Source organism: Aquarana catesbeiana, linkage group LG10, assembly GCF_042186555.1.
Source record: "Aquarana catesbeiana isolate 2022-GZ linkage group LG10, ASM4218655v1, whole genome shotgun sequence".
NCBI lineage: Eukaryota > Metazoa > Chordata > Amphibia > Anura > Ranidae > Aquarana > Aquarana catesbeiana.
The window spans coordinates 9,383,169-9,397,538 of NC_133333.1; the positions used below are offsets into that span (position 1 = coordinate 9,383,169).

At 37.5% G+C, this 14,370-nt stretch overlaps 1 protein-coding gene across 1 annotated transcript in view; it reads right to left on the reverse strand.

Moving 5' to 3' along the window:
- Window positions 1-279: 279 nt before the first annotated feature.
- The window catches only part of LOC141110300 (IgGFc-binding protein-like), a 117,466-nt gene continuing 103,375 nt past the window's right edge, over window positions 280-14,370 (reverse strand). The window contains exons 34-38 of the mRNA XM_073601596.1: window positions 10,492-11,062; window positions 6,938-7,137; window positions 5,926-6,300; window positions 4,035-4,324; window positions 280-795 (exon numbers count right to left, since the gene is read on the reverse strand). Coding sequence (XP_073457697.1) covers window positions 786-795; window positions 4,035-4,324; window positions 5,926-6,300; window positions 6,938-7,137; window positions 10,492-11,062 — 1,446 coding nt within the window. The 3' untranslated portion in view covers window positions 280-785. The remainder of the gene's footprint in view (window positions 796-4,034; window positions 4,325-5,925; window positions 6,301-6,937; window positions 7,138-10,491; window positions 11,063-14,370) is intronic.

The following is a 14,370-nucleotide window of genomic DNA, read 5'->3' on the forward strand; positions in this document are numbered from 1 at the left end:
TGTAAGTGAAAAAAAAAAAATTGTTTTGCAAATATGATTTTTTTTTTTTTTTTTGTAACAGGTTTCCTGTAGTCTGAATAATAAATAAATAAATACATAAAAATAATAAATAAAAAGGCACTGCTTTTGATAAAATTAGTTTTATTGTGTTTAAAATAGACAAAATGTTTTTAGTAAGTTTGTAGGCTGTAGAAATGTAGAAGCAAGTTAGCAAGATTGATGCAAAGTTGACTTAAAGATAAATTATGAACAATAAATTAGACTTAAACGTATTCTGTGTTTTGGCAAAAAAAAAAAAAAATCATTTTACTGATATTGTGTTTTATTAATGGTAGATTTTGTTAAACATACCTCAAAATATAAAGGGTTTGGTTTATGACAGTTTTTAAGTGGAGCAGAGTTCCTGCTAACAAGTATTTATTTATTTTTTTTATGCATTGAAATTCAAATGATAAAAAAAAATAAAATAAAAATAAAAAAAAAAATAAAATTTTTTAGTTGTTTTGGTTCCATAAATTTGCAATTTGCAACATTTTTCACAGTCGGTACGTCTATATATTTAGTGACATATTATCAAGATTTTTTTTTTTTTTTTTCTTAAACAAGTAAAGCAGTATTAGGTACAAACAGTTGCTTGGCGAGTATGTTGTTCCAATCAATGCATGTCTTGTATGTCTTTTATTCTCTGCATTTCAAAGTTGAGAATTCTTATAAAAAAATATATGAAGATGAATTTACTTTTGAATCTTTTGCAGGAAGAATAAAAATATTGTTTTTTTTTTTTTTCACGCCATGCTGGACAAAAAAAAAGAAAGAAACAGAATGAAATTATAAATTGTTGTGAGAAATAAAACATTTTTAGTTGTATTTTGTGGTTGAACTGGATGGACTTGTGTCTTTTTTCAACCTGACTAACTATGTAACTATTTAATAAGGATCTGTAGACCATCTGAATTAGAATTAGAAGACATTTTAATGTTATTGTGTCATAGCACTAGATGTTGCTTTTACTGACAAATACTGTTTATGATTTGTTAACGTAAGGTTAATTTTTTGGGGGTTTGTTTTTAATGGGGTAGAGAATATCATTATCTTTTCTGTTGTTTTTTTTTGTATGCAAATTCTTTTTTTTTTTTTTTCAGTTTGTACCAAAAACCAGGATGTTTTCTTACTTTTTAAATGTTTGTTGCTTAAAAAGTTAAGAATATATCTTGGAGTTATTGTATAAACTGAAAAAGCTGGTAAATAAACAATTTGCAAAAAGTAAACAAAAACGCAGAAAAGAAAAAGAAATTATTTTCTCTTTTCCTTTCTGTGTTTTTTTTTTTTTGTTTTTTTGACAAATTCTTTATTTAACAGCTTTTTCAGTTTATACAATAAAACCAGGATATTTTCTTACTTTTTTAATTTTTGCTGCTGATGTCCTGCTGGGCCTCTTGACTGTCTACCCCTTCACCAATCTTCCCTTCTCGTCACTAGACCCAAAAGGCAGATTAATAACAACCTGACCATTTTTACCAAACCCTTCCCAATTTTTTTACAGTTTTTTTTTTTTTTTTTGCTGTTTGTGGATGGAGAAATTTCCAATCACTTCTTATACATCTAGGAAATGAGGGGAAATCTCTCCCGTGGGATACACCCTGCAATTAGGCCTGACAGATTCAACCACTTTCTCTATCTGTTAAAAAAAAAAATAATGTTTTTTAGTCGGTCTTTCCTTAGTGGATGCACTAAAGCAAACAGTCAGTGCTGGGCATTCTTATTAGAAAGCCCTGCATGATTCCTAAGCAGAGAGTCATTTTTGCACCCTGTCATTACTGTTTCTTTATACAATAACAGTGTATAAATAAAACATTATAAAACAATTATAAAATTAAATAAATAAATTATAAAAATATAAATAAAAACATAAAACATCCATATGTACATATGTTACCAAATTTTTAAAAAAAGTAGAGAGTCATATTTGCACCCTGTCATTATTGTTTCTTTATGCAATAACAGAGTATAAATAAAACATTATAAAATAATAATAAAATTAAATAAATAAATTATAAAATAAAAACATAAAACTTCCATATGTACATATGTTACCAAATTAAAAAAAAAGTAGAGTCATATTTGTACCCTGTCATTATTGTTTCTTTATACAATAACAGTGTATAAATAAAACATTATAAAATAATTATAAAATTAGATAAATAAATTATAAAATATAAATAAAAACATAAAACATCCATATGTACATATGTTACCAAATTTAAAAAAAGAGTAGAGAGTCATATTTGTACCCTGTCATTATTGTTTCTTTATACAATAACAGTGTATAAATAAAACATTATAAAATAATTATAAAATTAGAAAAATACATTATAAAATATAAATAAAAACATAAAATATTCCATATGTACATATGTTACCAAATAAAAAAAAAGGCGATCAAAAATTGTTATTGTTTCCCCTTAAAGTATAACTAAAAGGAACATTTTTTTTGGGGGGGGGGGGGGCAGGGCATATTTCAAAAGTTTTAAAATATTTATATAAATCAGACTAATGTCTATAACTTTAGCTATGATGACATGACATTTGGCTTTTACAAGAGACCTCTTCTCTTCATTGTCTAATCTGCCAAATGGAAGAATCTTAAAACTTTTTCTTAAAGTAAAGGCAAAACATATTTTTTTTTGGTTTTGGATAGAGTGGAGAGGGATTAGAACCCCTGTCAGATTTTTCTTGCTGTCTGTGCCCCCTGTTAGGGAGATCTATCCTCTCTATTTCTCCTGTTTACCATTATCATTCAAGGTGAAAGTAAAAGAAAACCCCACATTTTTTGGTTTGTCAACAGAAATGTAATAGAGGGGAAATCTTCCAACGGGGGACACTAATTCTGGTGCCCTGGGGTTTCCCAGGGAACACCCTTCATTTACAGGGATTTCCTCTCACTTCCTTTTGGCTATGCAACAGGAAGTGAGAGCAAATTTCTCCAATGGGATGCAGACGACAAAAAAAAACAAACTGACGGGGGTTATAACCCTCCATTACTCTATCTAAAAATCAGAATTGGAGGGACAGCAATACAAACAGTGGCAGCTGGTGCTCTAAATTAAAAAAAAAAAGCAAAAAAAAAACCTAGTAAGACAAAGGCATAATGAGCTAGTATGTATTGCATACTAGCTCATTATGCCTTTGTCTTACTGTTTTTTTTTTCTGGGGTTTAACCCTTTCGCCACCAGGTTAGTATGTCAATCCGGTGGCTTTTGAAGCACTGCCTATAGAAAATATAGGGTGCTGAAGTTTGCCGCCATTTCACGGGTGCACATATATTTAAGGTTTGGCATATTGGGTATCTATTTACTCGGTGCAACCTCGTCTTTTATATATTACCAAGAATGTGGATAATTTATTGCGTTTGTTTGCCCTAAAATTCCTTTGCGGCAATATTGTGTGACATAAAAAATTGCAACTACCACTATTTTATTCTCTAGGGTGTCTGCTTTCAGAAAATATATAACAATTGTGGGTTTTGTATAATCGTCAGGCCTAAAATGATTTTTTAAACATGCGTGCAAAAAACGCAAAAAAAAAAAAAAAAAAGGCTCTGGCGGTGAAAGGGTTAAAACCTCTTTAAGACCCGCTTCCTGATTGGCTGGGAAGAGAATCAGGAAGACAATAGTGAATATTAATTTGTTATTTCACACAAGTGGGTGGGCTCGGGGGGCATTGCTCTGCGCCCCGAGCCCACCCTTTTCTGAAGCAAATTGGAAGCCTGTGCTCTAATCATGTGCTTAAAAAAAACCCCATAGAAATCCATGCGTTCAGCGCCCTGCATGTAGATTAGGGGCCAGGCGCATGGATTAGGGGGGTGGTGCCTCTGCGCCCCTAATGGAGCGGCCGCCACTGAATACAAATACTGAACGGCTCCCTCCATAGGTTTTTTTTTCTGTACATTTGGCTATTTGCCTAGAGTTCAGCAGGAACTAGGAATAAGTCTGAATATTACTGTAGCTCGGTAAAGGATGTTTTGGTGGTCTTACCATGTGGAGAGGTGTTTTGCAGCCCAGGATTGGATTATGAAGGCAATGTCTCTGGATAGTTCACCGTTCTTTAATTGAAGATCATCGTTGGGATCTCTGTTGAAGTTCCCGCAAGGCCCATTTACTTTTCCAGCTATGTCTTCCTTACCAATCAACTTGATTTCATCATTGGCGCTGAAGATCACAGTTAGCATGCCGCGGAGCTCAATGGTTACGTTGAATTCAGAAGCATTAACCTTGACGGCACCATCTCCAAGCTCAGTCCTGCCTTTCAGCTCCCATCCGTTCAACTGCAAAAACCATATCAAAGAATGTCAAGTTTGTATAATGAAAAATACACCAACAGTTTCCTCTAGCCACTTGCCGACAGCAAAAACGTATATATACGTTGCAGTTTGCAAGTGGTTTACCAAGATTATGGTTGAAGATATCAGCCAAAACCCTGTATCATTTTTTTGGCTTTCTCATGAAAGCAGTCTAAGTGGCTCATGAGCTGCTGGCACGCTTTCCGATGTGGCAGGAGGAGACGTCCCCCTCCCCTCCCTCTGCATACTGGTGTTTCTCTGGCTTACCATTTCCGCTGGTTTTCCCGAGAAACAACCCAACAGTTTTTTTGATCTTTTGCTTTTAAAGATGAGATTTGGAGTCTTTTTGACCCCAGATCTCTCCAGAACAGCACCTGTCATCCTTATATCTATTATAAGGGATGGTCACATTCCTTGTAATAGGAATACAAGTGATAATCAAAAATTAAAAAATAACGGGACAGTGTAAAAATAAAAAATATAAAGTAAAAGAAATAGGAAAAAAAAATTAAAGCATCTCCATCCCTCCATGCTCAGGTGCGGAAACAAACTCATTGTTGGAAGGCAACATGGTCTAATGTCATATTTCTGGAGTTTCTACATATCTGTTTCCTATTCCCAAAGATCGGCCATGCTGATACTTGCAGTTCCATGGCTTTAAAGGGTAAAAGTCTGACGTTCTTTCTGGTTGATACAATCAAAGCATTAGCTATCCTGGGGGCAGTCTGGAACCTTGGCTCCGGACCATCTGTTGCTATAATGTAAACTTGAAAGGGACCATAGCTGACAAGATGATTGATGAATGTCCTGCTACAGAAGGTGAAAAGATCAAAGGGCCAGCTAAGATTGAAGATTGACCTACGATATAGAGACATGATACATGGACAATGCTGCCCCTAGAGGCCAATACAGCAGGACGGACAGTAATATCATATGTGAGGTATTGCCGCAAATGTTAGAGTGAGAGCAATAATTTCTTTAAAATGTCACATGTGGAGATTTTCAAGTGCGGTAGTTTGTCGCCATTCCACGAGCGTGCCTAATTTGTGTCAAAGTGTGACATGTTAGGTATCTATTTACTCAACGTAACATCATCTTTCACAAAAAAATTGGGGGGATTTATTGTGTTTTTTGTTTATTCATTAAAATTAATTTTTTCCCAAACAATTGCGTTTAAAAAAACACTGCGCAAATACCGTGTGACATAAAAAATTGCAACGGTCGCCATTTTATTCTCTACGGTCTCTGCCAAAAAAAAAAAAAGTATAATGTTTGGGGGAGTTCTAAGTAATTTTCTAGCAAAAAATATTGATCTAAACTTGTAAACAAAAAGTGCCAGAAAAAGCCTGGTCTTAAAGTAACTAGCAGAAGAGAGTGATGTTCGTATTTATCAGCCTCAGAGACCAGCTGAGGTCCATCATGGGGGATCAAAGAAGATGTTTTCTTTGGTTGAACATAAAAAAAGCTCTTTAAAATAGAAATCTATTTAAAAGCATAATTTTGAAACGTATAATCCATAATATGGAGTTCACGGTGATTGGGGTTTACATATACTGTACATTAATAAACTCTCAAGAAAATCTTACCCAGACCTCCCGATCTTCGTTGACTGAGATCAAACCATAAACAGTAAATACTTGAAGCGATGATCTCTTTCCAAGCTTTCCGCCACATTTGGGGGCATCAAAGACAACTATAAACTTCCTGTCCTCGCTTGTGTTGAAAGATGAAGACAATATATATGACCCATGCAAAGGGAACTCCCCTGAGACCCCATCAAAAGTAATAAAATGGCGGTCACGACTTAGTGTGCACTGGGACTCCCTTGGCTGACAACCCCGAACTCCGTCTCTCAGTTGGCACACCTCATCGGCTGCACAAGTTGCATTGATGCAGGACACAGTTCCTGACTGGCAGGTGCAGTGATTTGAGCAATCCTCGGAGATCAATGATTCATTGGCCTGTGATTTCCGAAAAAAAAGTCAACATAGAATTTGCTAACGTTGTATATAGAGATGATATCGGTAACAAATACATGTGCAAAAAAAACCCCAACTACTATTGAACTATTTGTGGTCTTGCGTGTTTTGTTATCTTTTAAAAATAAAATTATTGAACAAGAAAAAAAAAATTAAAAATGCTTATTGGGCTACCTATCAAGTACATCAGATAGGCAGCTCAATGGCTGACCAAAGGAAGCTTACATGGCAGGCTGGCAAGCCTGCTAGTTATTGTAAGACAACAGTTCAGTGTTGTCAGCCTGCAACTGGTAGCCCTGTTACTTGGGAATCTCCAGGTAAGAAACTTTGCAACAATCTTACAAAAATAAATGTAGGATTTACAACATTCATACACTTTTGTAGCAATAGAACATGTAAGAGGTATATAAAAAAAAAACGTTAGTAGCATACTGATAGCAGCATCAATGTGTTACTGTAATACTAGTTACATTGTAATACATCCATTTTAAAAAAGGTTCTCTGTAATGGCTTGTGTAATTAGTTGACACTACATATGTACATAATAATTACTGAACTAATTGAATCACTGAAGGTAACAGACAACACCATAAAGTGATCAGATTCTACTATAGCTTACCTTTAGGTACCTTCCATTGTGAGTGCATCCACATTTGTCCATTGATACACATTGTTCACCATCAAACATGAAGCCAGTGTTACATTGGCATCCTTCAAAGCATTTTTCGCTGCAGGTGCTGGCCGTCAGGAGCCCATGGCATGTGAAGTCACATGTCCGAGTGCAAAGCTCATAGTGACTGTTCTTCTGGCATGAGAGTGCTGTAAAATACAACAGAACATTGGTATTTTTCAAGCGATGGCCAAGGAAAAAACATTTTTTAGCAAAAGTTGGTCAATAAAAAAAAAAAAAAACTTGAGTTCTGACTTGAAGAAGAGTTTTTAGGTATGGATACTTTTTCATAGTTACATTGGTCCAGCTTGGACCAACTACAGTATGTAGATACCTGTAGGATTGTTCTAGAAGCTGGTGGAAACCACTGTAGAAGACAACGCTATTCCAGTGATCTCCCTTAGCTTCTGAGTACCATGTCAAGCGGCTGCCCTGTTGCATTCTGAATAGAGGAAGTCGGCTGTTCAGCATAAGTGTCATTCAGAGAATTCCTTGCATTTTCTAAATGGATGCAGAGCATTCTCTGATTGGACGAAGTGGAGAGGAGGTGCAGGGATGTCGCAGTCTCCACCTCATCCAATCAATTCTTTGCATTCACAGAGAAAATGCAAAGCATCCTTTGAATGGTGCTCAATTTGAGCAGCCAACCTCCTGTGCTCATAATGCGGAAGGGCAACCACTTGACATGGAAGTTAGTGGGCATCACTGAAGTATTGGTGTCTACACCAGTAATTTCCATATTCTAGGGGGATCCCACAGGCAAGGTACAGTATATCAGTGTTTTGCGACAAATCAAAAGCTTAATTTGCATGTGCCGATAGGATGATGCCGCAGAAGACGCCTTTTGATGACGAAACACGTAGGACGAAGCCTCCAGTTGACATCATCGCATATCGGAAGCATACCAGAAGTTAACCGGAATTATTAGGAATCTGCTAACTGGGTGATTTTAACTCATATGCACATGCTTATTATACTACCTATGTAAGTGTGATTTTATTAAACTTTGATATTATTTAAAGTTACTACACTATGAGGGGCATTTGTCTGCTTACTCTTTCATGAGCTGGAATCTTCTTGGAGCTCATGTTTGGATTCATAGTCTTGGCAATAGAGGAGAGACTCCCTATTGGTTATGGTGATGATGAACACGAATAATTCATGCTAGTCATTATTAAGGAGAGGTACAGGGAAAGCTCGCTTGGCTGTACTTCTCCTATAGATCACAGGAGTTAAGTTCATACTGCATTCCTGTCACCCATTTTCAGCAGAGAGTGGGCTGAAGCTTGCTGTTGGCTGACGTCACAGAGCTACTTTACGCTTGGGCAAGATCCCGACAATGGAGTTGGGATCTGCCCACATGCCTGTATCGGCACCTGCCTCTCAGCGAGCCACTGAGAGACTGAGACGGCCGCTCCCACCCCCTCCACAGCCTAGCGCTGCAGTGAACGTGGGGGGGGGACAAAACAGAGAGCGATGACTGACAGCTCTCTGCTCAGGGAGCTGTGAGAACCGAGTGATCAGCGGTGTTTGATTGCTCGGTTCTCAGTCTTAGAGCCGGCGGGGGACAGATGCAGCATCCGCCCAATGCTGTATCCACCTAGGTAAGTATGATTCTTAAAAAAAAAAGCCTTACTTCTCTTTTAGGAGGGATATCTTCTGTTTACCATACACATTTAACCCCTTCATGCTGACCTAACACAGATATGCGGCCTCACTGGACTGGGCCTTTTTTTTTTGGGGTTGCATATTTGTGGATCTCCCAGCACAGAGAGAGAGAGCTCACGAAGAGTCCCGGGCACTGTAATAATGATCAGGACCCGGAACTCCTTATTTCCGATCACCTGATCCCTGTGATGGCCTCTGCTTGGCTACTACAGTGATCAGTCACTGTGAAGCCCGCCCCTGCGTTTTTTTTTCTCTGTGAATGGAGAAGAGAGATGCATTGTATCTCTCTCTCTCTCTCTCTCTCTCTCTCTCTCTCTCTCTCATAGCAGAGTTAAAAACAAAAAAAGAAGACGTGTGTGAAAAAAAAAAATAATACCAATAAAAAAAAAAAAAAAACCTAAAACAAGGTTTGATCTAGGCCAGTGCCAGGGTTAGTGTTTGGGTCAAGGTAAGGGTCAAAGGTCAGGGTCAGTATTTTTTTGGAAAGCATTTTTTTTTTGGATAGCATTTTTTTTTTAATTAGTATCAGTGTCAGTTAGTGTCAGTGTTGGTGTGTTTTATGCAGGATATAAAAAGCAAAATGAGCACTATTGTTTCTGGGCCATACTACGGGTACAAACAACAACTAATGCCGTGTACACATGAGCGGCAGGTCGTGTCAGACAGAAGGAATTCGTCGGACATTCCGATCATCTGTGGGCTTCATCGGACCTTTTTCTGTTGAAAAATCTGACGGACCTTAGAAATAGAACATGTTTCAAATCTTTCCGACGGACTCGATTCCTATCGAAAAAAACGTTCGTCTGTAAAAAAACGACGCAAGGGCAGCTATTGACTACTAGCTATTGAACTTCCTTTTCTAGTCCGGTCATACGTCATCACGTTCAAAACGATTGGACTTTGGTGGGATCGTGTGTAGGCAAGTCCGTTTCATCGGAACTCCGTTGAAAAGTCCTTCCGAGTTCAGTCCGTGAGAAGTCCGCTCATGTGTATGCGGCATAACATACACATATGTGGTATCGCTGCAGTCATCAGGAGCAGGAGAATTTATTTTGGGTTGTTCTTTGGTGGAAGGTTATAGTAATAGCAAGAAATTTACAGCTACATTTGAAAAAATATTTTGGGCCAGTTTTCCTTTGATAATAAAAAATTAGGAGATATCAATTACCATTTACTACCAAATAAAAGCCCAAATTTGCCCTGAAAAAAAAAAAACGGGGTATAAACCACCTGGATGCACATAGTAGTGATAATATGTACAATTTTGTCAAAGTTGCAAAATTGTGCTTAAGCATTTATATTTGTTTCACCCTTAGGTGTGAAGGGGTTAAGTAAACTCCAGTATATGTATAGTTACATTGGTCCAAGCTGGTAAACTATGGAAATAGTTTTAATTTACTCATCACTACTACAATATTTTCCTCCTCACCTCAACTAGAGAAAAGCTTCACCACAGTGTGTACACCTAAAGGCCAACTGAACTTTTAGTTTAAATAATTTATTTATAATCCAGGTGCATCAAAACAATATTTTTGCATTTTGTGTAATTGAGAAAGCAGCCACAGCTCGAGTAGAAAAGTTTGTTCCCTGCCAGCATACTGCAGAGTGGGAGCCTTGCTTTGCATGTGGAAGAACTGACCTCTTTGTAGAGGTCTGTAGGACACCTTTTAGTTTGATGCACCTTCATTATCTGGACTTTAAATACTAATACATATAATAATCATTGGATAACAACAACATCTAATATATGAAGCAGCAAAATGCTCATTTCCTGATGGTCTCGTTTACTAATTGACAACAAACATAATCTATCGAAAACTCTATAAATGACTTACGGCACTTAGTGATGTTCCTCCAAGCTCCTACTTTTGCTCCTTGTTCTTGGCATAACGCTGTGTAGGCTTGCAGACTGGCACATAAGGCCTCCTGGCTTATACGTCCGGAACAGACATCCACCAAACAGCTTTGGTAATATATTTCGGGTTTGACCAGTTGATGGCATGCCTTGAATGGACCTTGAGGATCTGCAATCATTCCACACTTGGAAGTTGAATTGGCATCAGCAAATTTAACTTGATCACACTTTGGACACTGATCTCCAGAACATCCTTTGCAGTCCGACCCATGCCGAGCTACAGTCCAAGAGTCACCAAAAACTGTTTTATCAGTGACAATGGATCCGTTTGGAAGACGGAAGTCGTCATTAGGGTTCTTGTTGTAATTGCCACAGAGACCTTCGATGAGGTTTGAGTAGGAACTTGGGATCCAGACTGAAACAAAGAACTGTTGGTCATACATAACCACAAAGCCAAATTTGGAATAAACAAATATGTTATTTCCTTCTTTGTTAATCCAGATGTCATGGTTCCAAGAACGGCATGGAAGATTGTATTTCTCTCCATTGATCTGAAATATACACATTAAAGTAGACGTTAAAAATCTTATTATGATACAAAAAGAAATATATAATGTGGGTGTTCACAAACCATCCTATGGTAATAAATGAAATAATCTTACACAAAGCAGCAAATATGAGGGTCACAACAGCAACATTTACAAATTCTTCAAACTTATAAGGACTAGTATGAATGAAAGGCAAAATGTTAGCAAAATTTCACCTCCAGTTTACTCCAATGCACCAAAGTAACATTTTCACTTTCACTGAAATCAATGTGTCAGGACCTGGATCACCTGCTGGTGGCACTGTGCCTTCCAGCAAGGAAAGGTTGTAATTCCAGTGTCCACCAGCGGGTGTCTCCCAGCAGCCAGCAGATCCCAGTAATCAGTCTCCACCTGATGCCGGCCGCTGGAAGGGTTTTTAGTCCCTCTTCTGCTGTTACACCTTGCCCCAGTGTTTTGCTTGTTGCCAGATACTCTTAGCTGTTATCCTGTTTCTGCTCTGTGATCGTTCTCTCTGCCTAGTACCTTTACCCTGAACCCTGCTGCCCTGTTCCTACTCCCCTTTGTTCCTGATACTAGTTTTGGTACCCCTTCCTATATGTTCCCTGTACCTCCAGCTTTATCATGCTTTCCTGCATTCCTCTTTTGAAAATATTGTGTATAGTTAGTTTGACAGTCAGGATTTCTGTTTTTTGTTGGGTCGTTTAGTTAAGTATTTTGTCACTGGGTTGTTTATTCATTTATGTTTTTATGATTGCTATTTGCCAGTGCTTGGATGTCTTTTGTTTTACTATTAATATATCCTACTTTAAATAAATATGGTCTGGTTCCAGTTTCCTGAGTGTAGCTATGCAGATGTGGCCATCTCTGCTGCTGATTTCTGACACAATGAATTAACCTCTCAAGGTCCGGAAGGACTTTCGAATTTGCAAACTTACAAATTCTCGAATTTACAAATTTACTAATTTTCAAATTGCGATCATAACGAATGACCCGAAAAAAACAAAACAAAAAAAGTATGAAATGAAAACTAACACATTTTTCGGCAGTGCACATGTCTAGAGATAAAAAAAAAACTGTGTAAAAAAAATAATAATAAAAATATAATAAAAAATAGAGAGAGAATTTCTAGATCAAGGTTTGATCTAGGAGAGTGCCGGGGTTAATGTTTGGGTCAAGTAAGGATCAAAGGTCATTGTCAGGGTCAGTATATTTTGTGATGAAATAGGAAAAAATACAGCGCTACCTAACTTAAATAAAACCAATAAAGAAACAGCTGCAGCTCAAAATTGTGAGATATACACAAAACAATGAATACAAAAGAAAAGAAAAAGCTGCGCAAAATTATTAAAGTGAAAAGTGAGTGAGTAACCGTGGTGAAACGAGAAACAATCTAGATACCACTGAGAACAATAAATATAAAAAGTCCTCAATAAGTAATTAAACAGTCCAGTGATATGGGTCCAGTGATAACAGTGAAGGTGAAATAATGAATTAATGCAAAGATACCACTCTCTGATGTGATCGTCTACCACATAGAATGCATGCTTATTGGAGCGCAAGCTTAAATAAGGCTGTATAATTGTTCAGTGTCCGGACATCGATCCAGCTGCAGCAACTCTCTGTAGTTACACCAAAGGCAAGCCAGGTGGCCTAAAATCAACAGGTATACAGGGCAAGGCACCGATCAAAAAAAAAAATCATGGCCAAAATATACTGAAGAAAAGAAAAAGCTGCGCCAGACGACATTTTGAGACGAAATGTACGTCGGGAGGTTGACGTGCTGACGTCATCGCGGTGCACTTTGTGTGCAGACGGGTGCCTGCAAGCCAGCCAGCAATTTTTTATGGATGTTTTATCTTCAGTTTCGTGTAAGTGTAACTTTTAATTTTTAATAAACCTATAATAGCCTGATTTACACTATGGTGAGCTTCTCTCCATTCTCTTGGGTTTTTGATCGGTGCCTTGCCCTGTATACCCGTTGATTTGAGGTCACCTGGCTCGCCTTCGGTGTAACTACAGAGAGTTGTTGCTGCTGGATCTATGTCCGGACACTGACCAGTTTCTCGTTTCACCATGGTTACTCACTCACTTTTAACTTTAATAATTTTGCGCAGCTTTTTCTTTTCTTCAGTATATTTTGGGCATGATTTTTTTTTCAATTAGTATCAGTGTCAGTTAGTGTCGGTATGTTTTAGGCAGGATAAAAAAGGCAAAATGGGCACTATTGTTTCTGGGCCGTACTACGGGTACAAACAACAAATAATATACACATATGTGGTATCACTGCGATGGTCAGGAGAACTTATTTTGGGTTGTTCTTTGGTGGTAGGTTATGGTAGTAACAAGAAATATATAGTTACTTTTTTAAAAAAAAAAATTACTATTTTGGTCCAGTTTTCCTGTGATAATTAAAAAAAAAAAATCTGAAGATATCCATTACCATTTACCACCGAATAAAAGCCCAACTTGTCCTGAAAATCCACCTGGATGCACAAAGTAGTTGTGATGATATGTACGGTTTTACCAACACATGTCAAAGTTGCAAAGTTGTACTTAGGAATTAAGCTTTGTTTTACCCTTAGGCATGAAGGGGTTAAAGAGCGACACCAAGCAAAAATGAAAATCATTTAAATAGGTGGTAAAGAAACCCAGTCTATGCTAAAGTTAGAATTCACTTGGCCTTTAATCTCAACAATAAAAAAATAAAAACAAATAAATAAATAAAATGGTCTGCATTCTCATAAATAAAAAATGTTGCTTTCACTGCAATACTCAGCTTGAATCCATCTTAAATCTATTCATCTACCATCATGTAGATCTCACTCCTCTTCTAGGAAACACCCCCTGGGGGGTGTGTCATAACACCGGCTTCCTTTGGTACACCATATTGGTATAAACCATATGGTTAAGAGGGTTCTGCAACTCCTGACTGGTCATGGTATATAACAGTGATGGCGAACCTTGGCAACCCAGATGTTTCGGAACTACATTTCCCATGATTCTCAACTACACTGCAGAGTGCATGAGTATCATGGGAAATGTAGTTCCAAAACATCTGGGGTGCCAAGGTTTGCCATCACTGGTATATAACATGGATAAGATATGTCGCCAGCACAAGCTTGTTTCAAAGTGCAAAGCTCCTTTTTTATTGCTTGATCAGATAAAAAGACAATATTTCGGGACTGCACTAGGACCCTTCATCAGGCATGTGATCATCGGCCTGGGCTCACAGTACTGCTGCACTGAACTGGACTTATGCACCATTATGGACTCATGCAGTTCCGTTAGGACTGCCTGCCCAGCGCCCATTA